This window comes from Crinia signifera, chromosome 6 (assembly GCF_055691185.1).
Source record: "Crinia signifera chromosome 6, ASM5569118v1, whole genome shotgun sequence".
Classification (NCBI taxonomy): Eukaryota; Metazoa; Chordata; class Amphibia; order Anura; family Myobatrachidae; genus Crinia; species Crinia signifera.
In genome coordinates, this window is record NC_139222.1 from 9,627,075 (window position 1) to 9,653,896 (window position 26,822).

The 26,822-nt window shown below is 48.3% G+C and overlaps 1 protein-coding gene across 1 annotated transcript in view; it reads left to right on the plus strand.

Annotated features, from left to right (window-relative positions):
- LOC146007422 (uncharacterized) overlaps positions 1 to 26,822 on the plus strand; it is a 98,027-nt gene that overhangs the window by 1,532 nt on the left and 69,673 nt on the right. The window contains exons 2-7 of the mRNA XM_083145772.1: positions 5,371 to 5,487; positions 6,267 to 6,440; positions 8,706 to 8,913; positions 11,639 to 12,326; positions 14,986 to 15,021; positions 25,822 to 26,339. Coding sequence (XP_083001898.1) covers positions 5,410 to 5,487; positions 6,267 to 6,440; positions 8,706 to 8,913; positions 11,639 to 12,326; positions 14,986 to 15,021; positions 25,822 to 26,339 — 1,702 coding nt within the window. The 5' untranslated portion in view covers positions 5,371 to 5,409. The remainder of the gene's footprint in view (positions 1 to 5,370; positions 5,488 to 6,266; positions 6,441 to 8,705; positions 8,914 to 11,638; positions 12,327 to 14,985; positions 15,022 to 25,821; positions 26,340 to 26,822) is intronic.

Here is a 26,822-nt window from a genome sequence, read left to right on the forward strand (position 1 = left end):
GCTCCCGGCACACGCTGATATGTGGTGTTATTATATAGGGGAGAGGGGGCGGTACAGTGATATATGATGGGGGGATAACACAGCTCCCGGCACACGCTGATATGTGGTATTATTATATAGGGGAGAGGGGACGGTACAGTGATATATGATGGGGATAGCACAGCTCCCGGCACACGCTGATATGTGGTATTATTATATAGGGGAGAGGGGACGGTACAGCGATATATGATAGGGATAACACAGCTCCCGGCATATGCTGATATGTGGTATTATTATATAGGGGAGAGGGGACGGTTCAGCGATATATGATGGGGGTAACACCGCTCCCGGCACACGCTGATATGTGGTGTTATTATATAGGGGAGAGGGGACGGTACAGCGATATATGATAACACAGCTCCCGGAACACGCTGATATGTGGTATTATTATATAGGGGAGAGGGGACGGTACAGCGATATATGATGGGGATAACACAGCTCCCGGCACACGCTGATATGTGGTGTTATTATATAGGGGAGAGGGGACGGTACAGCGATGTATGATGGGGATAACACAGCTCCCGGCACACGCTGATATGTGGTGTTATTATATAGGGGAGAGGGGACGGCACAGCGATATATGATGGGGATAACACCGCTCCCGGCACATCCTGATATGTGGTATTATTATATAGGGGAGAGGGGACGGTACAGCGATATATGATGGGGGATAACGCAGCTCCCGGCACATCCTGATATGTGGTATTATTATATAGGGGAGAGGGGACGGTACAGCGATATATGATGGGGATAACGCAGCTCCCGGCACACGCTGATATGTGGTATTATTATATAGGGGAGAGGGGACGGTACAGCGATATATGATGGGGATAACGCAGCTCCCGGCACAGGCTGTTATGTGGTGTTATTGTATAAGGGAGAGGGGACGGTACAGCGATATATGATGGGGGATAACACAGCTCCCGGCACACGCTGATATGCGGTATTATTATATAGGGGAGAGGGGACGGTATAGCGATCTATGATGGGGGTAACACAGCTCCCGGCACACGCTGATATGTGGTATTATTATATAGGGGAGAGGGGACGGTACAGCGATATATGATGGGGATAACACAGCTCCCGGCACACGCTGATATGTGGTATTATTATATAGGGGAGAGGGGACGGTACAGCGATATATGATGGGGATAACACAGCTCCCGGCACACGCTGATATGTGGTGTTATTATATAGGGGAGAGGGGACGGTACAGCGATATATGATGGGTGATAACACAGCTCCCGGCACACGCTGATATGTGGTATTATTATATAGGGGAGAGGGGACGTTACAGTGATATATGATGGGGATAACACAGCTCCCGGCACATGCTGATATGTGGTATTATTATATAGGGGAGAGGGGACAGTACAGCGATATATGATGGGGGATAACACAGCTCCCGGCACACGCTGATATGTGGTGTTATTATATAGGGGAGAGGGGACGGTACAGCGCTATATGATGGGGGATAACACAGCTCCCGGCACACGCTGATATGTGGTGTTATTATATAGGGGAGAGGGGACGGTACAGTGATATATGATGGGGGATAACACAGCCCCCGGCACACGCTGATATGTGGTATTATTATATAGGGGAGAGGGGACGGTACAGCGATATATGATGGGGATAACACAGCTCCCGGCACACGCTGATATGTGGTGTTATTATATAGGGGAGAGGGGGCGGTACAGCGATATATGATGGGGATAACACAGCTCCCGGCACACGCTGATATGTGGTGTTATTATATAGGGGAGAGGGGACAGTACAGCGATATATGATGGGATAACACAGCTCCCGGCACACGCTGATATGTGGTGTTATTATATAGGGGAGAGGGGACGGTACAGTGATATATGATGGGATAACACAGCTCCCGGCACACGCTGATATGTGGTATTATATAGGGGAGAGGGGACGGTACAGTGATATATGATGGGGATAACACAGCTCCCGGCACACGCTGATATGTGGTATTATTATATAGGGGAGAGGGGACGGTACAGCGATATATAATGGGGGATAACGTAGCCCCCACCCTCCCCAGTAACAGAGACAGTAACCATAGAAGGGTGGCTCAGGCATTATGTGAACACTTCAAGCGATATATGATGGGGGATAACACAGCTCCCGGCACACGCTGATATGTGGTGTTATTATATAGGGAATAGGGGACGGTACAGCGATATATGATGGGGATAACACAGCTCCCGGCACACGCTGATATGTGGTATTATTATATAGGGGAGAGGGGACGGTACAGCGATATATGATGGGGGATAACGCAGCTCCCGGCACACGCTGATATGTGGTATTCTTATATAGGGGAGAGGGGACGGTACAGTGATATATGATGGGGATAACACAGCTCCCGGCACATGCTGATATGTGGTATTATTATATAGGGGAGAGGGGACGGTACAGCGATATATGATGGGGATAACACAGCTCCCGGCACACGCTGATATGTGGTGTTATTATATAGGGGAGAGGGGACGGTACAGTGATATATGATGGGGATAACACAGCTCCCGGCACACGGTGATATGTGGTGTTATTATATAGGGGAGAGGGGACGGTACAGTGATATATGATGGGGATAACACAGCTCCCGGCACACGCTGATATGTGGTGTTATTATATAGGGGAGAGGGGACGGTACAGCGATATATGATGGGTGATAACACAGCTCCCGGCACACGCTGATATGTGGTATTATTATATAGGGGAGAGGGGACGTTACAGTGATATATGATGGGGATAACACAGCTCCCGGCACATGCTGATATGTGGTATTATTATATAGGGGAGAGGGGACGGTACAGCGATATATGATGGGGGATAACACAGCTCCCGGCACACGCTGATATGTGGTGTTATTATATAGGGGAGAGGGGACGGTACAGCGATATATGATGGGGGATAACACAGCTCCCGGCACACGCTGATATGTGGTGTTATTATATAGGGGAGAGGGGACGGTACAGCGATATATGATGGGGGATAACACAGCTCCCGGAACACGCTGATATGTGGTATTATTACATAGGGGAGAGGGGACGGTACAGCGATATATGATGGGGATAACACAGCTCCCGGCACACGCTGATATGTGGTATTATTATATAGGGGAGAGGGGACGGTACAGTGATATATGATGGGGATAACACAGCCCCCGGCACACGCTGATATGTGGTATTATTATATAGGGGAGAGGGGACGGTACAGTGATATATGATGGGATAACACAGCTCCCTTCACTCGCTGATATGTGGTATTATTATATAGGGGAGAGGGGACGGTACAGCGATATATGATGGGGATAACACAGCTCCCGGCACACGCTGATATGTGGTATTATTATATAGGGGAGAGGGGACGGTACAGCGATATATGATGGAATAACACCGCTCCCGGCACACGCTGATATGTGGTGTTATTATATAGGGGAGAGGGGACGGTACAGCGATATATGATGGGGATAACACAGCTCCCGGCACACGCTGATATGTGGTGTTATTATATAGGGGAGAGGGGACGGTACAGCGATATATGATGGTATAACACAGGTCCCGGCACACGCTGATATGTGGTGTTATTATATAGGGGAGAGGGGACGGTACAGCGATATATGATGGGGATAACACAGCTCCCGGCACACGCTGATATGTGGTATTATTATATAGGGGAGAGGGGACGGTACAGTGATATATGATGGGGGATAACACAGCTCCCAAAACACACGCTGATATGTGGTGTTGTTATAATGGGAGAGGGGACTGTACAGCGATATATGATGGGGATAACACAGCTCCCGGCACACGCTGATATGTGGTGTTATTATATAGGGGAGAGGGGACGGTACAGCGATATACATACCTCCCAACTGTCACGATTTCCGCGGGAACGTCCCGATATTCGGGGACGTTCCCGCGTCCCGCCCGGGGCCGCCATTGTCCCGCGGTGGGGGGGACAGTTGGGAGCCCCCCCAGTTTGCCGAGAATAGACGCTGTGCGCATGCGCACAGCGTCTATTCAGCGCCGACGAGCGGCGAAAACGGGGCGTGGCCGGAGTTCGCATCACCCCGTGAGGCCACGCCCCCTTTTCTTGAGGCCGCGCCCCCTTTTCGGGAACGCGCACAGCTCCCGGCACGCTGATATTTGGTATTATTATATAGAAGAGAGGGGACGGTACAGTGATATATGATGGGGATAACACCACTCCCGGCACACGCTGTTATGTGGTATTATTATATAGGGGAGAGGGGACGGTACAGTGATATATGATGGGGATAACACAGCTCCCGGCACACGCTGATATGTGGTATTATTATATAGGGGAAAGGTAACGGTACAGCGATATATGATGGGGATAACACCGCTCCCGGCACACGCTGATATGTGGTATTATTATATAGGGGAGAGGGGACGGTACAGCGATATATGATGGGGATAACACAGCTCCCGGCACACGCTGATATGTGGTGTTATTATATAGGGGAGAGGGGACGGTACAGCGATATATGATGGGGATAACACAGCTCCCGGCACACGCTGATATGTGGTGTTATTATATAGGGGAGAGGGGGCGGTACAGCGATATATGATGGGGATAACACAGCTCCCAACACACGCTGATATGTGGTGTTATTATATAGGGGAGAGGGGGCGGTACAGCGATATATGATGGGGATAACACAGCTCCCGGCACACGCTGATATGTGGTATTATTATATAGGGGAGAGGGAACGGTACAGCGATATATGATGGGGATAACACAGCTCCCGGCACATGCTGATATGTGGTGTTATTATATAGGGGAGATGGGGAGGTACAGCGATATATGATGGGGATAACACAGCTCCCGGCACACGCTGATATGTGGTGTTATTATATAGGGGAGAGGGGACGGTACAGCGATATATGATGGGATAACACAGCTCCCGGCACACGCTGATATGTGGTGTTATTATATAGGGGAGAGGGGACGGTGCAGTGATATATGATGGGATAACACAGCTCCCGGCACACGCTGACATGTGGTATTATATAGGGGAGAGGGGACGGTACAGTGATATATGATGGGGATAACACAGCTCCCGGCACACGCTGATATGTGGTATTATTATATAGGGGAGAGGGGACGGTACAGCGATATATAATGGGGGATAACGTAGCCCCCACCCTCCCCAGTAACAGAGACAGTAACCATAGAAGGGTGGCTCAGGCATTATGTGAACACTTCATTGTTCCTGTAATCCGTATCACAATTTGTTACATGTGTACTTTGTGATGTTCCTAGAACTAATATATGTAATCCTAGACAATTGGGCAGTGACGGCGTGTCAAACAATCACTGAGGATGGACGAAGACAGGAGTCACATGACTGAGAGGATTCTAAATCTCACGCTGGAGATCATCTATCTGCTGACTGGGGAGGTGAGGTCACAGTGACATCACACTTATCTCTATTACTGACACAGGGACCTGACCGGGGAGGTGAGGGGGTCTGGGAGCATCACAGTGACATCACTCTTATCTCTATTACTGACACAGAGAGTTGACTGGGGAGGTGAGGGGGTCTGGGAGCGTCACAGTGACATCACACTTATCTCTATTACTGACACAGGGACCTGACTGGGGAGGTGAGGGGGTCTGGGAGCGTCACAGTGACATCACTATTATCTCTATTACTGACACAGAGAGTTGACTGGGGAGGTGAGGGGGTCTGGGAGCGTCACAGTGACATCACTCTTATCTCTATTACTGACACGGGGTCCTGACCGGGGAGGTGAGGGGGTCTGGGAGCGTCACAGTGACATCACTCTTATCTCTATTACTGACACAGGGACCTGACCGGGGAGGTGAGGGGGTCTGGGAGCGTCACAGTGACGTCACTCTTATCTCTATTACTGACACAGGGAGCTGACCGGGGAGGTGAGGGGGTCTGGGAGCGTCACAGTGACATCACTCTTATCTCTATTACTGACACAGGGAGCTGACCGGGGAGGTGAGGGGTCTGGGAGCGTCACAGTGACATCACTCTTATCTCTATCACTAACACAGGGACCTGACCGGGGAGGTGAGGGGGTCTGGGAGCGTCACAGTGACGTCACTCTTATCTCTGGTATATTGTACAGTTAATATTTTAAAATAACAATTCTAAATATATGTTCGTTTGTTTTCTTTTATTTATGTATGTCTCTCACAATGCACAGGATTACACAGTAGTAAAGAAGTCATCAAGCAGCCGCCCCCATGTATCAGGTGGACTGAGCAAGACCCAGACCCCCATCCCGATGTCTCTACCTCACTCACTGAAACATGAGAGGCACAATGAGCAGAAGATCCTGGAACTGACCAACAAGATCATTAAGCTGCTGACTGGAGAGGTGACTGCTGGGAATGGGACGTTATACAGTAACACCGGGGGATGTGACCGGAGAGGTGACTGCTGGGAATGGGACGTTATACAGTAACACACGGGGATGTGACCGGAGAGGTGACTGCTGGGAATGGGGCATTATACAGTAACACCGGGGGATGTGACCGGAGAGGTGATGCTGGGAATGGGACATTATACAGTAACACCGGGGGATGTGACTGGAGAGGTGACTGCTGGGAATGGGACGTTATACAGTAACACCTGGGGGATGTGACCGGAGAGGTGACTGCTGGGAATGGGACGTTATACAGTAACACCGGGGGATGTGACCAGAGAGGTGACTGCTGGGAATGGGACGTTATACAGTAAAACGGGGGATGTTACAGGAGAGGTGACTGCTGGGAATGGGACATTATACAGTAACACCGGGGGATGTGACCGGAGAGGTGACTGCTGGGAATGTTACATTATAAAGTAACACCGGGGGATGTGACCGGTGAGGTGACTGCTGGGAATTTGACGTTATACAGTAACACCGGGGGATGTGACCGGAGAGGTGACTGCAGGGAATGGGACGTTATACAGTAACACCGGGGGATGTGACCGGAGAGGTGACTGCTGGGAATGGGATGTTATACAGTAACACCGGGGGATGTGACCGGAGAGGTGACTGCTGGGAATGGGACGTTATACAGTAACACCGGGGGATGTGACCGGAGAGGTGACTGCTGGGAATGGGATGTTATACAGTAACACCGGGGGATGTGACCGGAGAGGTGACTGCTGGGAATGGTACGTTATACAGAAGCACAGGGGGATGTGACCGGAGAGGTGAATGCTGGGAATGGGACGTTATACAGTAACACTGGGGATGTGACAGGAGAGGTGACTGCTTGGAATGGGACATTATACAGTAACACCGGGGGGATGTGACCGGAGAGGTGACTGCTGGAAATGGGACGTTACACAGTAAAACGGGGGATGTGACAGGAGAGGTGACTGCTGGGAATGTTACATTATAAAGTAACACCGGGGGATGTGACCGGTGAGGTGACTGCTGGGAATTTGACGTTATACAGTAACACCGGGGGATGTGACCGGAGAGGTGACTGCAGGGAATGGGACGTTATACAGTAACACCGGGGGATGTGACCGGAGAGGTGACTGCAGGGAATGGGACGTTATACAGTAACACCGGGGGATGTGACCGGAGAGGTGACTGCTGGGAATGGTACGTTATACAGAAGCACAGGGGGATGTGACCGGAGAGGTGAATGCTGGGAATGGGACGTTATACAGTAACACTGGGGATGTGGCCGGAGAGGGGACTGCTGGGAATGGGACGTTATACAGTAACACCGGGGGATGTGACCGGAGAGGTGACTGCTGGGAATGGGACGTTATACTGTAACACCGGGGGATGTGACTGGAGAGGTGACTGCTGGGAATGGGACGTTATACTGTAACACCGGGGGATGTGACCGGAGAGGTGACTGCTGGGAATGGGACATTATACAGTAACACCGGGGGATGTGACCGGAGAGGTGACTGCTGGGAATGGGACGTTATACAGTAACACCGTGGGATGTGACCGGGTAGGTGACTGCTGGGAATGGGACGTTATACAGTAACACTGGGGGATGTGACCGGAGAGGTAACTGCTGGGAATGGGACGTTATACAGTAACACCGGGGATGTGACCGGAGAGGTGACTGCTGGGAATGGGACGTTATACAGTAACACTGGGGGATGTGACCGGAGAGGTGACTGCTGGGAATGGGACGTTATACAGTAACACCAGGGGATGTGACAGGGGAGGTGACTGCTGGGAATGGGACGTTATACAGTAACACCGGGGGATGTGACCGGAGAGGTGACTGCTGGGAATGGGACATTATACAGTAACACCGGGGGATGTGACAGGAGAGGTGACTGCTGGGAATGGGACGTTATACAGTAACACCGGGGGATGTGACCGGAGAGGTGACTGCTGGGAATGGGACATTATACAGTAACACCGGGGGATGTGACCGGAGAGGTGACTGCCGGGAATGGGGCGTTATACAGTAACACCGGGGGATGTGACCGGAGAGGTGACTGCCGGGAATGGGGCGTTATACAGTAACACTGAGGGGGATGTAAAAATAAAATAACTTTATATGATCTGAAAAGAAGTGTTGGTAATCTTATGCTCTGATTCTTATGTTTTATATGAAGTAATTTCTTCAGACATTATTAATTTCTTATTTTCCTGTTTTGTGGGTATATTCAGGTTGAAAGTCTTGCTGATGTAATGTCAGAAGATACAGACGGAGAAGAAGAAACGTATATGACTGACATAAAGGTAGAAGATACAGATGGAGACGATGAGACGTATGTGACTCATATAAAGCAAGAAGATACAGAGGAGGAAGACGCGGCGTGTGTGTGGGGTTATCAGCAGTGTAAGGAGGAGGAACTCCCTGTAGATATTAGCACAGGTGAGTCATAAACACGGTGGGGGTTATTTTGGTTCACTCTTTCTGACAAAATCCTTCTTAGATGGACAAAACCATGTGCACTGCAGGTGGGGCAGATTTTACTTGTGCAGAGAGAATTAGATTTGGGTGTTGGTTTACTTCAAAGTGAGATCTATATAGCAGTGTAAAAATAAAGCAGTCAGTATTTACCCTGCACAGAAACAAAATAGCTCACCCACATCTAATTTTCTCTGCACATTTTACATCTGCCCCACATGCAGTGCACATGGTTTTGTCCATCTAAGAAGGAATTTGTCAGAAAGAGTGAACCAAAATAATACCCTGTGAGCCAGAGCTCATGCTGATTGCAGGCGGACATTCTACTTGGATAATGTTCCATGGGTTGCTAAGTGCTGTATCCCATTTTGACAAGATTCCTTTGTTTTTCTGTTGGGTGACATTAATACAGGGTAACCATGGACCAGCATTGATTAATGAGGAGCACTCTGGTTATATGGGCCAGCCCACTTGCCGTTCATCTTGATGCTAGTCTTGTTCTCAGAGGTCCTCAGTGTGGTCAGGTGGTACACATTGAAGCTTTCCAGAATGACCTCTTGGTGGACCACAAGTTCGTTGTATATGGTGCACTGCCAGCGACTCCTGTTGGATGTCATAGAAGTTATATGGCAAAACCAACTACTGTCTCCTCCTTCTGATTTCCTAACTTCTCAAGTTATGCAAGAGGCCATGGAAAGTCGGAGAGTCTCATGGTGTTGAATGGGCAAGCCCATCCTTGTACGGTTAGCAACTCGAAATGCGTTATCCCCCATGGCTCTTTTGGCTGTGGAGAACCAGCTGGTCTATTGAGAAATGAACCGGTTCGTACTTCGTCTTCCTCCATGACCTCTCTTCTGGCCTCTTCATGGTCTATCTTTCCTCAGGCTCAGACTTGTCCTTCACCAGTTTTCTACCCAATGTCGTGGTTTAATATTTGTTCTAAGGGCCTTACCCTTCGTCTTTGGCAAACTTGAAAACACAGACGATCATGTCACCTGACCATAAAGCAGTCTTCTTCAATGGCTTTAGCTTCTGCCAGGCAGATGTCTACCTTGGCTTGCCCAGCTTTAAGATCTCCAATTCTGATGGGATTGGGATAGTCTAAGGCTGCCACCTAACAGGCATGTGAAGTAACTGTCAAGTTACTTGTGAGTAAGTTCTCATTGGTGGAGGCACAGGACGCTGCAGGCTCACTGGGGCAGGTGGAGTATAAGATGAGGGAGTGGACTTCCTAGTCTGCGGTGAGATGGAAGTAGGCCAAGGTGGGAAAGCTGGAGGGAGAAGATGATGGGGTGGTTGAGTTGGTCAGGGAATGTAAGGAGGAGATTTCATGGTGGGTGGCCTCAATTATGGAGGAGAAGGAGGCCTATTAGTTGGCAGTGAGTGAGGTTAGGAGGGAAGGGAGAAGGAGAGTATTGAAGAGGTGGCGGGGACAGGTGGACTGTTACCGGCGGGTTTTAGGTCAAGGAGACCAAGATTGGTGTATTCCCAGAAAAGTACTTCAACAAATGACTTTAATATTAAAGTAGGAATTATTAAGGCAATACTTATCAACGGTTATTATCAGCAGGATTTCCAACACAGCATACACATCCGCAAACTCAGGAGCCCCGCCCTCTGCGACAAGAGGCTCAGTCGGTTTCAGTTCTTCCTGGTACTTCTGCAGTCAGTGTTTCATTCAGGAATGAGGCTACACTAACACTGACAGAGTCCTGGCTTATATATATGTCTTATAGGCTACAGAACTCCTGAGTAAGCTGTTTCATAGGTGCAAAGTCCAGACTGTAATATTATCATCTATGCAAATAACAGCAGAGGGCGCTGTTGCCTCAGTGATGACTGCAAGGAATAGCACATGAATTACAGCAGAGGGCGCTGTTGCCTCAGTGATGAATGCAAGGAATAGCACATGAATTACAGCAGAGGGCGCTGTTGCCTCAGTGATGAATGTAAGGAATAGCACAGGAATTACAGCAGAGGGCGCTGTTGCCTCAGTGATGGATGTAAGGAATAGCACATGAATTACAGCAGAGGGCGCTGTTGCCTCAAATATGAATGTACAAACTAATATATTGACAAACGTGTACATAGGAATAAATGGATTAGAGTTGATTAAAGACACAATGCGAATGTATTGTCCCAGGATTAAGAAACAAGGTTGAACTTGGACTTTTTTTTTAGTCTAATAATATAACAAGACAGTGACCTTTGTCTATTGGAAAAACATTATGTAAGAAACTAAAACGGCTTATATCAACTCATAAGGAAATCTATATATTTACAGTTTCTTATATAGTGCAGCAGATTCCGTCACGCGGAGGGTTCGAAATCTTCTCTCCTCCGCCTAAGCACATGCCCGCCTGTCCTAGACGCTGACCCCAAAATAAATAGGGTGTCTGACAGTTCGCTATATTGTCCCCTGATATATTTGTACGTTACCCATGTCTCCCCGTAAACACCCCTTTTCCAGGATATTATTATTATTATTGGACTTTAGGTGCAGGATCAAAAGTTAGGCTATCTATCTAGCACATGTGGGCTACATTCAAAAGCTACCAGTATTTATACTGCACAGAACCCACCCAAATCTAAATTTCTCTGCACAAGTTACATCTGCCCCACCTGCAGTGCAGCGTAACTTTGCCTCTATAGATGTATTCATATTTACATGTATTTATTTTATTCCCAGCAGGTGGAGATGACAGCAGGAATATCCCAGAAGCTTATGTCATTGTAACGCAAGACTATAAAATTGAAGATGACCTCATACAGGATTCTCCTGGAGAAAATTCAATGATCCCAATTATGTATCCAGCACCTCTCAGGGCAAATACATCACATGATTCATCTAAGCATGGGAAACGTTTTCCTGATAAGTCAGATACTGTTACTCCTAGTACAGCATTTAGGGAAGCCACAGTCTCTCCCTGTGCTATGGATGGCAAATGTTTTATCCAGGACACAATGCTGATTACCTATCAGCCACCTAAGGCTGGGGAGAAACTATTGACATGCTCTGATTGTGGGAAATGTTTTACACATGAATCAGCTCTTGTTATACATGAGAGAACTCACGCGGGCGAGAGGGAATTTCCATGTTCCGAGTGTGGGAAATGTTTTACCTACAAATCAGCTCTTTTTACGCATCAGAGAAGTCACACCGTCGAGAAACCTTACTCGTGTTCCGAGTGCGGCTCATCTTTTAACTATAAATCATCTCTGCTGAGGCATCAGAGAAATCACACGGACCAGAAGTCGTTTTCATGTTCGGAGTGCGGGAAATCTTATAAATATAAATCGACTCTTGTTGCACATCAAAGAAGTCACAAAGGCGAGAAACCGTTTCCATTGCCTGAGTACTCCGGGTACCACGGATGACTGATTGGTGCTGAAGATACACATAGGAGATTGAACGGTGCTAGCAGCGTAGTTTGATACTTTAACATCATACAGAATTTACCACATGAGTATGTTAATGATGACAAGCGGGAATGACCAAGTAGTAGCATAGAGTAATGCACTGAAAGCCGAGTACTTGGAATCGAGACCACCCTAGGGTCTGAGTTCATTTGAGGTGAGGTGTGGGGTGCTGTCCCAATGAGGACTTTTTTTTTTAAAGCAGCAATCATTGTAAAAGGTATGGTTTTGTATCCTGTTCCCTAGTGCACATTATACCACTTTATTTTTCCTAAACACCATGGCAGGATACCTAGTCTCCCCCGTGTTGGTTCTCCAAAGTGGGTCACTGTGGAACATTCTAGCTAAACAGATTCAACTGCATTTTCCTCTGGAATTCCCTTCCATCCGTGGTGCTCTCACTGATCTGTTCACTGTCCTTTGGCACACAGATGGGCAGGAGAAGCTAAGCGGATTTATGGCGGTTTACAGATCACTTCCTACTTTTACTCGCTGTCTAATCTATTTACACTGGCCAGCAGGACATTGCTACATTGTGTTAACCTACAAGAAGATTTTCAGGCCTTACCAGGATTGTTCCTTGGAAGATCCATGTCAAGGAACATTAAATACAGATGTCCCAGATGGTTCCTATACCCATCATTTGCCCTACGTGATTACGCACCATTTGGATGATTATAATTTACTGATGTCACACCATAGATGCTACCTAAATATATGCCAATAAAATAAATATTTTAGAATGGTTTAATATTTGTGACCAACCCCAGAGTCCTTCTTGTCTCTTGCGGCCCATAATAATGCCATGTTTACTCTTGGATACTCAACCAACTTATACCATTGCCCTTGTAATAAGATTTGATTGATTTATGTTGGTGACCTTTTATTCTCCCAATAATATTAGTACGTGATACTACTGACAAGCACGGTGCAGAATCAAACCCTTCTTGTCTATGTACTAGAGCAGTGGTTCCCAACCTTTTTTTCTCTCCCGTACCCCTTGATTAGGCTTTTCATTGATAAGTACCCCTCCTCTCATTTTGAAGTATGGACAGTACTTAGTGGTATGCAAATCCTTATGCATGTCCTTATATTAAGGATGAGCGGAGGAGTAGTATACAGCAAGGAATCATGCCCTTCTGTGTCTAGACACTGGTTGTGTATTATCTCCAGGATTCCCGCTAACACCGGTAGGATTAATGCCGCTGCTTCCTCCACCTTTGTCAGTGCTGGGCAGATGACTGCTGATGTCTGAGGGCAGCATGGGAAGCTCCCAGTGGATTGCTGGTCAGGCATATGACACAACATGGTTTGTCTCCATGGCAATGGGTCTTCTTCAGCCATCAAAAGACCTTTTCATCGTCCGCCATTACCAATATTATTTTCAAGTACCCCCAACTGGTCTGCAGAGTACCCCCAGGGGTACTAGTACCCCAGGTTGGGAACCACTGTACTAGAGGTAATGTTACCTTCAATTGCTTTACCTTGCTAATAAATTACATATTCTAACACGACTTTGCAAACATCAATTCTTCTTAAGAACCACCTTATCAGTTGGGGCCTTCAGCTGGTCTTCAAGGTCTACTGACCACAGAACATCCACTTCCAGGATATCTCCTCTCCAAAGAGTGGCCTTATCAGTTGGGGCCTTCAGCTGGTCTTCAAGGTCTACTGACCACAGGCCATCCACTTTCAGGACATCTTCTCTCCAGAGTGGCCTTATCAGTTGGGGCCTTCAGCTGGTCTTCAAGGTCTACTGACCACAGACCATCCACTTCCAGGACATCTCCTCTCCAAAGAGCGGCCTTATCAGTTGGGGCCTTCAGCTGGTCTTCAAGGTCTACTGATCAGACAATCCACTTCCAGGATATCTCCTCTCCAAAGAGTGGCAGTGTCGCACAGGCAAATAAATGTTCTATATGTATTCCGTGAAGGTTCAGTCTTGTGTTTAGGACTAAAGCTGGGTACAAGCTAGACGATATTTTCAATGATTTTGCCTGGAATGACAAATATCCAGTTTGTACTTGCTATGTTACCGACGTACTCCTTCACCTATGTCCTCCATCGGCGCTGCATTCAGGAAGATGGTGGACATTGCTAGTGAGGGCCATGCTGCGGCATGCTCACAGAAATGGGAATAGCTGAATGTTTTGCCCAGGGAATTTTACTCTCCGCTCCGGGGACGTGAGGGAACAATGTGTTTGGGGATGTACAAATGAATAAACATAGCTAAGACCGTGTGTATGCTAAAAAAAGGATTGAGTGTTGGTTTTACCTTGGAAAAAATATGGGTTACCCCAAAATGGAAGCACCAGAGAAGATGTGCATACAACATTAAGGTATTAACAAATCTTCTACCAGGTGACCCATGTTGTATATAATAAGTGATTGTATTTTACTGTTGGGGTTATAGAGGCCCCTGAAGAGAGTGAAAGGGAAACTAGAAGTTGTCCACCAATAAATGATTGTTCAATCATTGATTAAGAGTATATGTCCTGACCTCACACCCAGTCTAGGGCCTAATTCCGATGGTTGCGAATTAACGGGCCGGACGATTATCGATACGTTCCCTAGTACACATGCGCCAGACCATCCTGCTACTTTTTCTTTAATCTCTAGCCTGGTGATTGACCGGAAGCTGGAGTTTGGGGGGAGGTAACTGGCTGTTATCTGGGAGTGACAGGGAAAACGCAGGCGTGTGTGACATCCGATCCAGAGGTCTTGGTGAGAAGTGGGGTGATATTGGTGAGGGGAAGGTGTGGTGTTATATGTACCACTGAAAGGATTTTTTGGGCCAAGCAACAGAGAAATCACGGCCCCCACTCCAGGCTGATCTCATCATAAATGGCAATTGCCACCATTTTGGAGTAGTTCATTTTAAAACCAGACATTAAGAGCTCCAGAAGACATATCAGCTCCGGAATGGCCGGTCTAGGATTAGCCATATAGTAATATGGCGTCTGCAAACGCTGGGAATATGACTATAATATCACACATTTTTATTCCATCCCATGTTGTGTAATTTTCCATGTGCCTTAAAAAGGGGTCTAGCGCTAAATTAAGGGCAATGTCGACCCAAAAATATCCAAATGCTTCATTAGATGCTTATTATTGAATGGTTTTTCCATGGGCACCAGTCATCGTAAGCTAGGAGTAGCCAGGGACTTACCCTGCGGCTGGGACGAATACAGGCGTATCCGGCCCGGAGCGGACGTCACGCACCCTCCCCTAAACCACTTAGGCACTCCCAACTTTTATCCTGGCATGCCCAAGTTTATCAGCACTGCCACTAACGGGTGGTTAACCACCCCCAGACACCTACTTCCTGTCATGGCCAGCGGTTAAAAAAAGTAGCACGAGTTCGTCGCTGCCGCATGGAGCGCATCCGCAGGCGATCATGGTCTTGGCAACAGCAACTGAAGGCGTAGTGCGATCAATTTAGTAAAAACGATTAAGTCTTGATTCAATAGCGATATAGGCCGGTACGACGAGCCCAGAGTAGGATCCTTGACTGGTTTAGGTAAGACTATCACGCGTGCCTGGTTCAACCCCCATCGGAGCCTGCGCAAATGCTAATATTGATTTATATAAAGAGGTGAGACTTGGAACAATGGGCCTGATTCTGCTTGGTTTTCTAAGCAGCGGTGGTTTGCTGCATAGCGAGCCTTCTAACACCTGACGAGCGAATGCCCCCTGTCCAGCCAATATCCCAACCAGCCAGATCTGAAGAGAAATCTTACTAGTGTATGGGCACCTTTAGACTTGCGGCGTCCTGGTCCGAGAAGTGGGCGGGCGGCTGATGTCCGCCCCAGGAGCCAGCTGCCTGCCTGCGTTTGCATGGGGTCGCCCAGCGTTTTGGTGGGTACTCCCAGGAAACGCAGCCTGCTCACCTCCATCCTGCAGAACTATCTATCAGCAGAACAGAACGGATTGTCTAAACAGACTATAGTGCCTGTGGCTGTTACAATCTGTCCCCGGTTAACCCTTTGAGTTCCAACATATCCGCAAAGAAAACGCCAGCATCGCTCACATTTGTTATATAAATTCAAATAAATAATGTGTTTAAAAAAGATATTTTCGGTATAAGGTAACATTACAGGTCTCTGTGATGAATACGAAGGTTTGCTTGGTAATGTTCACACCTATTTTGACAAATTCACTTGACACTCAAAGGGTTAAATACGATAAGGCCCACACACACTAGGTTAGACCGTAAGAATGATGTTCAATACCGTTAAGGTCCCCCATACACTATGCGATTTGAGATCGGCCCAAATAGCAGGTATTTGGTGTACTACTTGATGCGCGTTCCCGTGATTGGACCCAGGAATCATGCATGCTGCACGTATGATCTCGTTGTTGGACCCCCCCCCCAGAGGCAGGAAGCGAGGATCGCACGGGATCCTGCCACCCGGGATGCGACCTCTCCCGTAGGAGAAGTTGTATAGTATATGGGGCCTTTAGTGGTATCTCCGGGATCCGCAGAACATGGCGGTTGTTGGCTATATAGCCAAATTGACCTGAATGTTCAGCAGATGGGAGGGGTCATTTATGATGGGCGGGAGCCTCTTGGGGCAAACAACACCCTTAAATTTGGGCCCGTACCACTGCGCTATGGGGAGAGCGGTCCCTCTGCAGCCTGTGACACCTGGTGCGGAGCTCCCGTTCACTCCATATTTAATTCTACAATGTTCTCTCTTTGCCGCCGCCACTGGTTACAACTCAGTTCTTTGTAGAGAGGCAGGGTAACAGCGCTATTGCCCTCCGATCGGTCACTGTCGTGTGTCCCTGGATAGTAGGGATGGCAATCGCATTGCGATGTTTCTCAACCATCAATGTTTTTTATACAATGGTACCATTCACTAGCGGCGTGCTGTTGTCATCCGTCCCTACCTGTTAGTGCCGCTAACTGCCATTTATACTCTGTCACGGCAGCCCCAGGCTCCTGCTTACAATGTACTTTGGGTCTAGACCAGTGATGGGGAACCTTCGGCCGTACAGCTGTTGGTGAACTACACATCCCAGCATGCCCTGCTACATTTTTTTGCTAATTGGCCATGCTAAAACTGTAGCAGGGCATGCTGGGATGTGAAGTTCAACAACAGCTGGAGGGCTGAAGGTTCCCCATGCATGTCCTAGACATTTGGCTGTCCCTATGCCTATAAATTACATATTAATATAATAATTAATAACTATATAAATATAATTTTATATATATGTAAAACACACACACTCACTCACTCACATACCTCCCAACATGACTCTCTCCAGGAGGGACACAATGCTCTGTTTCTGGACGTCTCCCTTAATTAACCCCTTCCCGACATATGACGTACATTTACGTCATATGTCGGTTGCGGGGGAATCAAGCCAGCTCACGGAGTGAGCTGGCCTGAAAGAGAGCAGGTAATGGCTGTATATTACAGCCAGGTACCTGCTCTCACGGCCACGAGCGGCGAGTTCGCCGATCGTGGCCGTTTAACCCTTTAAGCACCGCGGGCAAAGCGCCCGCAGTGCTTAAATAGCTGATCGGAGGGGGGGCGCCCCCCTCCGGCGCCGATCGGGGCCCCCCGCGGCGAGATCGGAGGGTGCCGATCGGTTGCCATGGCAGCCAGGGGTCTAATGTAGACCCCTGTGCTGGCCATGTCAGCATTCCTATTACATCCTGCCTGAGGCAGGATGTAATAGGAAGTGCTGAAAATCACTATGTTCAGCCATAGAGCTCTATGGCTGAACCTAGTACAGGCGATCGCGCCCCCTAGTGGTCAAGTACACTAGGGGGCCTTGTAGAAAAAGTAAAAAAAAAAAAAAAAATATTAAAAGTTCATATCACCCCCCTTTCCCCATTTCACAAATAAAAATAAATAAAAAAAATAAACATATTTGGTATCGCCGCGTTCCTAAAAGTCCGATCTATTAAAATATAACATTAGTTATCCCGCACGGTTAAAGGCGTAAACAGAAAAAAATTCCCAACGCCAAAACTATGTTTTTTGGTCGCATCGCCTACCCAAAAAAATGTAAATAAAAGAGATCAGAAAGTCGCACATATCCCATAATGGTATTAATTAAAAAGTACACTTCAGCCCGCAAAAAATGAGCCCTCACCCAGGTCCGTAGGTGGAAAAATAAAAAAGTTATAAGCCGCAGAACATGGCGACGCGACGCAAATTAAAAAAAACGTAAAATTTTCTATATTTTTTTTTAGTGGTAAAACGTAACGAAAACTATATAAGTTTGGTATCACCGGAATCGTAACGACCCATAGAATAAAGATAACCCATCATTTTAAACGAACTATGAACTCCAAAAAAAACGTAACCAGCGCAAAATTGTGGAATTGCGTTTTTTTTCCTTTTTACCCCACATTGAATTATTTCCTGATTCCCCAGAATATTATACGGTATAGTAAATGGTACCATTAAAAAGTACAACTTGTCCCGCAAAAAAAAAGCCCTCATGTGTCTATATAGCCGGAAAATTAAAAAAGTTACGCTTATTTGAACGCGAGGAGGAAAAAAAAAAAGAAAAGTTAACAAAAAACGCCCCGTCGGGAAAGGGTTAATGATTGCCGTCACCTGTGGTGACACGTGACACCTCTCATCAATTAACCTGTGTGAAACAGGTGATGGCAATCATACATTATGAGGGAAGTCCAGAAACCGAGCAATGTGTCCCTCCTGGAGAGGGCCATGTTGGGAGGTATGCATGCACACATCAATTCATGTGACATTTTACACAAACATCTATGCAGACTATAAGAACATGGCCGCCTCGCACTCTAATGTAGGACAGCAGTAGACAGTGACTTGTTCCTCTAGTGATGAAGCTGTGAGAGGTCACGTGCTGGTTTATGCTAATTATCAGACATGCTTCTTTATTTGGGCCGCCTCATTTGCTACCCTGCACGCCGATCACAGCACTGGAGGGGTGACAGGGGCGGGGCTATGTACAAGGCTGTACACAGCGTCCATATCCGGGTCACAGTCTGACTCCCAGCTGGAAGCTGCAGAGAGCGGCCATTGCTGTGCCTGGCAGTAGGTATGCTATAACGTACTGTTATACAGGTGGAGCAGTCTCTGGTGCTGCCTTTTCCTTTTACAGATGGATCAGATTCCAGTGTTATATATATATATATATATATATATATATATATATATATATATATATATATATAGTACAGGTGAAGCAGTCGCTGGTGCTGCCTTATCCTCATACAGATGGTTCAGATTATATTATATAGTACAGGTGGAGCAGTCTCTGGTGCTGCATTATCATCATACAGATGGAAGGATCAGGTTCCAGTGTTATATATAATACAGGTGAAGCAGTTTCTGGTGCTGCATTGTCATACAGATGGATCATATCCTAGTGTTATATATAGTACAGGTGGAGCAGTCTCTGGTGCTGCATTATCATACAGATGGATCAGATGCCAGTATAATATAAAGTACAGGTGGAGCAGTCTCTTGTGCTGCATTATCATACAGATGGATCAGATGCCAGTATAATATAAAGTACAGGTGGAGCAGTCTCTTGTGCTGCATTATCATACAGATGGATCAGATGCCAGTATAATATAAAGTACAGGTGGAGCAGTCTCTTGTGCTGCATTATCATACAGATGGATCAGAGTCCAGTGTTTTTTATATAGATAAAAAAAAGCAGATGACGCACATACCAAAACTCTGGCCACTCAATCTGGGAGGGGCAGCCCCGCCGACACAACACAGACGGTGCGCCACCATCATATAGGTAAGCAGTGTGTGGGCAGCGCAGAGAGGTAAATCCAGCTCTTCCCCTTATAATGAATTGCCATGATTCCAGCAGTTACACTTCCCCACGTCTCCGGACGGACAAGACTGCCAGTCGATTTTTGAAAGGCTTCTAGATAGATGGATCAGACTCTCACGCCCCCAACATCACTACGAAGTAAGTCAAGTCAGCCCCATAAAATGTCACTATATGGGCATGCACCCTGCCCCTGTGTCTACAGTGATTTGATGCTGTGCACATGCATACAGCACCTATACGCCACTGAGCAGGAAGTGACAGAGAAACTCTTCCAACTGACTGGGGAGGTGAGGGGGTCTGGGAGCCTCACAGTGATGTCACTCTTATCTCTATTACTGACACAGGCACCTGACTGGGGAGGTGAGGGGGTCTGGGAGCGTCACAGTGACATCACTCTTATCTCTATTACTGACACAGGGACCTGACCGGGGAGGTGAGGGGGTCTGGGAGCATCACAGTGACATCACTATTATCTCTATTACTAACACAGGGACCTGACTGGGGAGGTGAGGGGGTCTGGGAGCCTCACAGTGATGTCACTCTTATCTCTATTACTGACACAGGCACCTGACTGGGGAGGTGAGGGGGTCTGAGAGCGTCACAGTGATGTCACTCTTATCTCTATTACTGACACAGGCACCTGACTGGGGAGGTGAGGGGGTCTGGGAGCGTCACAGTGACATCACTCTTATCTCTATTACTGACACAGGGACCTGACCGGGGAGGTGAGGGGGTCTGGGAGCGTCACAGTGACATCACTCTTATCTCTATTACTGACACAGGGACCTGACCGGGGAGGTGAGGGGGTCTGGGAGCGTCACAGTGACGTCACTCTTATCTCTATTACTGACACAGGGAACTGACCGGGGAGGTGAGGGGGTCTGGGAGCGTCACGGTGACGTCACTCTTATCTGTATTACTGACACAGGGAACTGACCGGGGAGGTGAGGGGGTCTGGGAGCGTCACGGTGACATCACTATTATCTCTATTACTGACACAGGGACCTGACCGGGGAGGTGAGGGGGTCTGAGAGCGTCACAGTGACATCACTCTTATCTCTATTACTGACACAGGGACCTGACTGGGGAGGTGAGGGGGTCTGAGAGCGTCACAGTGACATCACTATTATCTCTATTACTGACACGGGGACCTGACCGGGGAGGTGAGGGGGTCTGGGAGTGTCACAGTGACATCACTCTTATCTCTATTACTAACACGGGGACCTGACCGGGGAGGTGAGGGGGTCTGAGAGCGTCACAGTGATGTCACTCTTATCTCTATTACTGACACAGGCACCTGACTGGGGAGGTGAGGGGGTCTGGGAGTGTCACAGTGACATCACTCTTATCTCTATTACTGACACAGGGACCTGACTGGGGAGGTGAGGGGGTCTGAGAGCGTCACAGTGATGTCACTCTTATCTCTATTACTGACACAGGCACCTGACTGGGGAGGTGAGGGGGTCTGGGAGCGTCACAGTGACATCACTCTTATCTCTATTACTGACACAGGGACCTGACTGGGGAGGTGAGGGGGTCTGGGAGCGTCACAGTGACATCACTCTTATCTCTATTACTGACACAGGGACCTGACCGGGGAGGTGAGGGGGTCTGGGAGCGTCACAGTGACATCACTCTTATCTCTATTACTGACACAGGGACCTGACCGGGGAGGTGAGGGGGTCTGGGAGCGTCACAGTGACGTCACTCTTATCTCTATTACTGACACAGGGAACTGACCGGGGAGGTGAGGGGGTCTGGGAGCGTCACGGTGACGTCACTCTTATCTGTATTACTGACACAGGGAACTGACCGGGGAGGTGAGGGGGTCTGGGAGCGTCACGGTGACATCACTATTATCTCTATTACTGACACAGGGACCTGACCGGGGAGGTGAGGGGGTCTGAGAGCGTCACAGTGACATCACTCTTATCTCTATTACTGACACAGGGACCTGACTGGGGAGGTGAGGGGGTCTGAGAGCGTCACAGTGACATCACTATTATCTCTATTACTGACACGGGGACCTGACCGGGGAGGTGAGGGGGTCTGGGAGTGTCACAGTGACATCACTCTTATCTCTATTACTAACACGGGGACCTGACCGGGGAGGTGAGGGGGTCTGAGAGCGTCACAGTGATGTCACTCTTATCTCTATTACTGACACAGGCACCTGACTGGGGAGGTGAGGGGGTCTGGGAGCGTCACAGTGACATCACTCTTATCTCTATTACTGACACAGGGACCTGACTGGGGAGGTGAGGGGGTCTGAGAGCGTCACAGTGATGTCACTCTTATCTCTATTACTGACACAGGCACCTGACTGGGGAGGTGAGGGGGTCTGGGAGCGTCACAGTGACATCACTCTTATCTCTATTACTGACACAGGGACCTGACTGGGGAGGTGAGGGGGTCTGGGAGCGTCACAGTGACATCACTCTTATCTCTATTACTGACACAGGGACCTGACTGGGGAGGTGAGGGGGTCTGGGAGCGTCACAGTGACATCACTCTTATCTCTATTACTGACACACGGACCTGACTGTGGAGGTGAGGGGGTCTGGGAGCGTCACAGTGACATCACTCTTATCTCTATTACTAACACAGGGACCTGACTGGGGAGGTGAGGGGGGTCTGGGAGCGTCACAGTGACATCACTATTATCTCTATTACTGGCACAGGGACCTGACTGTGGAGGTGAGGGGGTCTGGGAGCGTCACAGTGACATCACTCTTATCTCTATTACTGACACAGGGACCTGACCGGGGAGGTGAGGGGGTCTGGGAGCGTCACAGTGACATCACTCTTATCTCTATTACTGACACAGGGACCTGACCGGGGAGGTGAGGGGGTCTGGGAGCGTCACAGTGACGTCACTCTTATCTCTATTACTGACACAGGGAACTGACCGGGGAGGTGAGGGGGTCTGGGAGCGTCACGGTGACGTCACTCTTATCTGTATTACTGACACAGGGAACTGACCGGGGAGGTGAGGGGGTCTGGGAGCGTCACGGTGACATCACTATTATCTCTATTACTGACACAGGGACCTGACCGGGGTCGAGGGGGTCTGAGAGCGTCACAGTGACATCACTCTTATCTCTATTACTGACACAGGGACCTGACTGGGGAGGTGAGGGGGTCTGAGAGCGTCACAGTGACATCACTATTATCTCTATTACTGACACGGGGACCTGACCGGGGAGGTGAGGGGGTCTGGGAGTGTCACAGTGACATCACTCTTATCTCTATTACTAACACGGGGACCTGACCGGGGAGGTGAGGGGGTCTGAGAGCGTCACAGTGATGTCACTCTTATCTCTATTACTGACACAGGCACCTGACTGGGGAGGTGAGGGGGTCTGGGAGCGTCACAGTGACATCACTCTTATCTCTATTACTGACACAGGGACCTGACTGGGGAGGTGAGGGGGTCTGAGAGCGTCACAGTGATGTCACTCTTATCTCTATTACTGACACAGGCACCTGACTGGGGAGGTGAGGGGGTCTGGGAGCGTCACAGTGACATCACTCTTATCTCTATTACTGACACAGGGACCTGACTGGGGAGGTGAGGGGGTCTGGGAGCGTCACAGTGACATCACTCTTATCTCTATTACTGACACAGGGACCTGACTGGGGAGGTGAGGGGGTCTGGGAGCGTCACAGTGACATCACTCTTATCTCTATTACTGACACACGGACCTGACTGTGGAGGTGAGGGGGTCTGGGAGCGTCACAGTGACATCACTCTTATCTCTATTACTAACACAGGGACCTGACTGGGGAGGTGAGGGGGGTCTGGGAGCGTCACAGTGACATCACTATTATCTCTATTACTGGCACAGGGACCTGACTGTGGAGTTGAGGGGGTCTGGGAGCGTCACAGTGACATCACTCTTATCTCTATTACTAACACAGGGACCTGACTGTGGAGGTGAGGGGGTCTGGGAGCGTCACAGTGACATCACTCTTATCTCTATTACTGGCACAGGGACCTGACCGGGGAGGTGAGGGGGTCTGGGAGCGTCACAGTGACATCACTATTATCTCTATTACTGACACAGGGACCTGACTGGGGAGGTGAGGGGGTCTGGGAGCGTCACAGTGACATCACTCTTATTTCTATTACTGACACAGGGACCTGACCGGGGAGGTGAGGGGGTCTGGGAGCATCACAGTGACATCACTCTTATCTCTATTACTGACACAGGGACCTGACCGGGGAGGTGAGGGGGTCTGGAAGCATCACAGTGATGTCACTCTTATCTCTATTACTGACACAGGGACCTGACTGGGGAGGTGAGGGGGTCTGGGAGCGTCACAGTGACATCACTCTTATCTCTATTACTGACACAGGGACCTGACTGGGGAGGTGAGGGGGTCTGGGAGCGTCACAGTGACATCACTCTTATCTCTATTACTGACACACGGACCTGACTGTGGAGGTGAGGGGGTCTGGGAGCGTCACAGTGACATCACTCTTATCTCTATTACTAACACAGGGACCTGACTGGGGAGGTGAGGGGGGTCTGGGAGTGTCACAGTGACATCACTATTATCTCTATTACTGGCACAGGGACCTGACTGTGGAGGTGAGGGGGTCTGGGAGCGTCACAGTGACATCACTCTTATCTCTATTACTAACACAGGGACCTGACTGTGGAGGTGAGGGGGTCTGGGAGCGTCACAGTGACATCACTCTTATCTCTATTACTGGCACAGGGACCTGACCGGGGAGGTGAGGGGGTCTGGGAGCGTCACAGTGACATCACTATTATCTCTATTACTGACACAGGGACCTGACTGGGGAGGTGAGGGGGTCTGGGAGCGTCACAGTGACATCACTCTTATTTCTATTACTGACACAGGGACCTGACCGGGGAGGTGAGGGGGTCTGGGAGCATCACAGTGACATCACTCTTATCTCTATTACTGACACAGGGACCTGACCGGGGAGGTGAGGGGGTCTGGAAGCATCACAGTGATGTCACTCTTATCTCTATTACTAACACAGGGACCTGACTGGGGAGATGAGGGGGTCTGGGAGCGTCACAGACAGTGACGCCACTCTTATCTCTATTACTAACACAGGGACCTGACCGGGGAGGTGAGGGGGTCTGGGAGCATCACAGTGACATCACTCTTATCTCTATTACTGACACAGGGACCTGACCGGGGAGGTGAGGGAGTCTGGGAGCGTCACAGTGACATCACTCTTATCTCTATCACTAACACAGGAACCTGAGGAGGTGAGGGGGTGTGGGAGCGTCACAATGACATCACTTTATCTATTAAAAACCCTTGTTGTTTACTACTATTATCTAATTCAGCATTAAATGTTCATGTATACCGTCTCTCAACATACCCTCAAATTATTTTACTATGACCGAAGTTAAGCTTACTGGTCTATAGTTTTCTGGGTCGTCTCTTTTTTTTCCTTTTTTAAATATCGGTACTATTTCTGCTAATCTTCAGTCCCTTGGAACAATACCAGAAGGATTATCCAAACATGGTCCCCTTAAATACCAAAGTGACTTCTCTCTAAACGATCTCTAGAGAAGCTAGGTGTGTCTTATACACTGATATTCTTTCTTTAATGTCTTATTAATCTACATTCATTTTTTTTATTATTATTATTTTGTGGGTTTCTTAGGGTTAACATCTGACTGATAATAAGGTAGAAGATATAGAGAGTGAAGAGACGTATGTGACGGATATGAAGGCAGAAGATACAGAGGGAGGAGAAGAGACGTATGTGACTTATAGGAAGGCAGAAGGTACAGAGGGAGAAAAAGGCCCAGATGTGACTGATATAAAGGTAGAAGTAATAGAAGAAGAGACGGATGTGACTGATATGAAGGCAGAATATACAGAGGGAGGAGAAGAGACGTATGTGACTGATATGAAGGCAGAAGATACAGAGGGAGAAGAAGAGACGTATTTGACTGATATGAAGGCTGAAGATACAGAGGGAGAAGAGACGTATGTGACTGACATGAAGGCAGAAGGTACAGAGGGAGAAGAAGACCCAGATGTGACTGATATAAAGGTAGAAGTAATAGAAGAAGAGACGTATGTGCCTCATATAAAAGCAGAAGTAATAGAAGGAGAAGATGAGAAGTATATCAGGGGTGATTCGCAATGTAAAGAGGAAATCCCTACAGGTATCAGCACAGGTGAGTAATAATCACGAAGTACAGAATAGAGTCACAAATGCTTTGTACTATATGGACAAAAGTATTTGACTATACATCTTAATGATCACTGACTGCTAAGATGCATGGTGCATAAAAAAGGTGCCTGATTCCATAGCTAAAGTGTTCCGCACTCCCACCGGCATTAATGTAAGCGCAAGAACTGTATGGCTTTAGCTTAATGAAATAGGTTCCCTTGGGCGAGCAGCTGCATGCCAGTCTCACATCACTAAGTCCAATGCCAAGCATCGGATGGAGTGGTGTATCGCACAGACATTGGACTATCGTGTTCTGTGGGGTGACGGATCACGCTTCTCTGTTTGGCAGTCACATGGCGGATACTTGGGGAACGTTACCTGCCTGACAGCATTATCCAACTGTGAAATTTGGTTGAGGAGAGATAATGGTACTGGAGCTGGTGGGGGAGGGATAATGGTACTGGAGCTGGTGGGGGAGGGATAATGG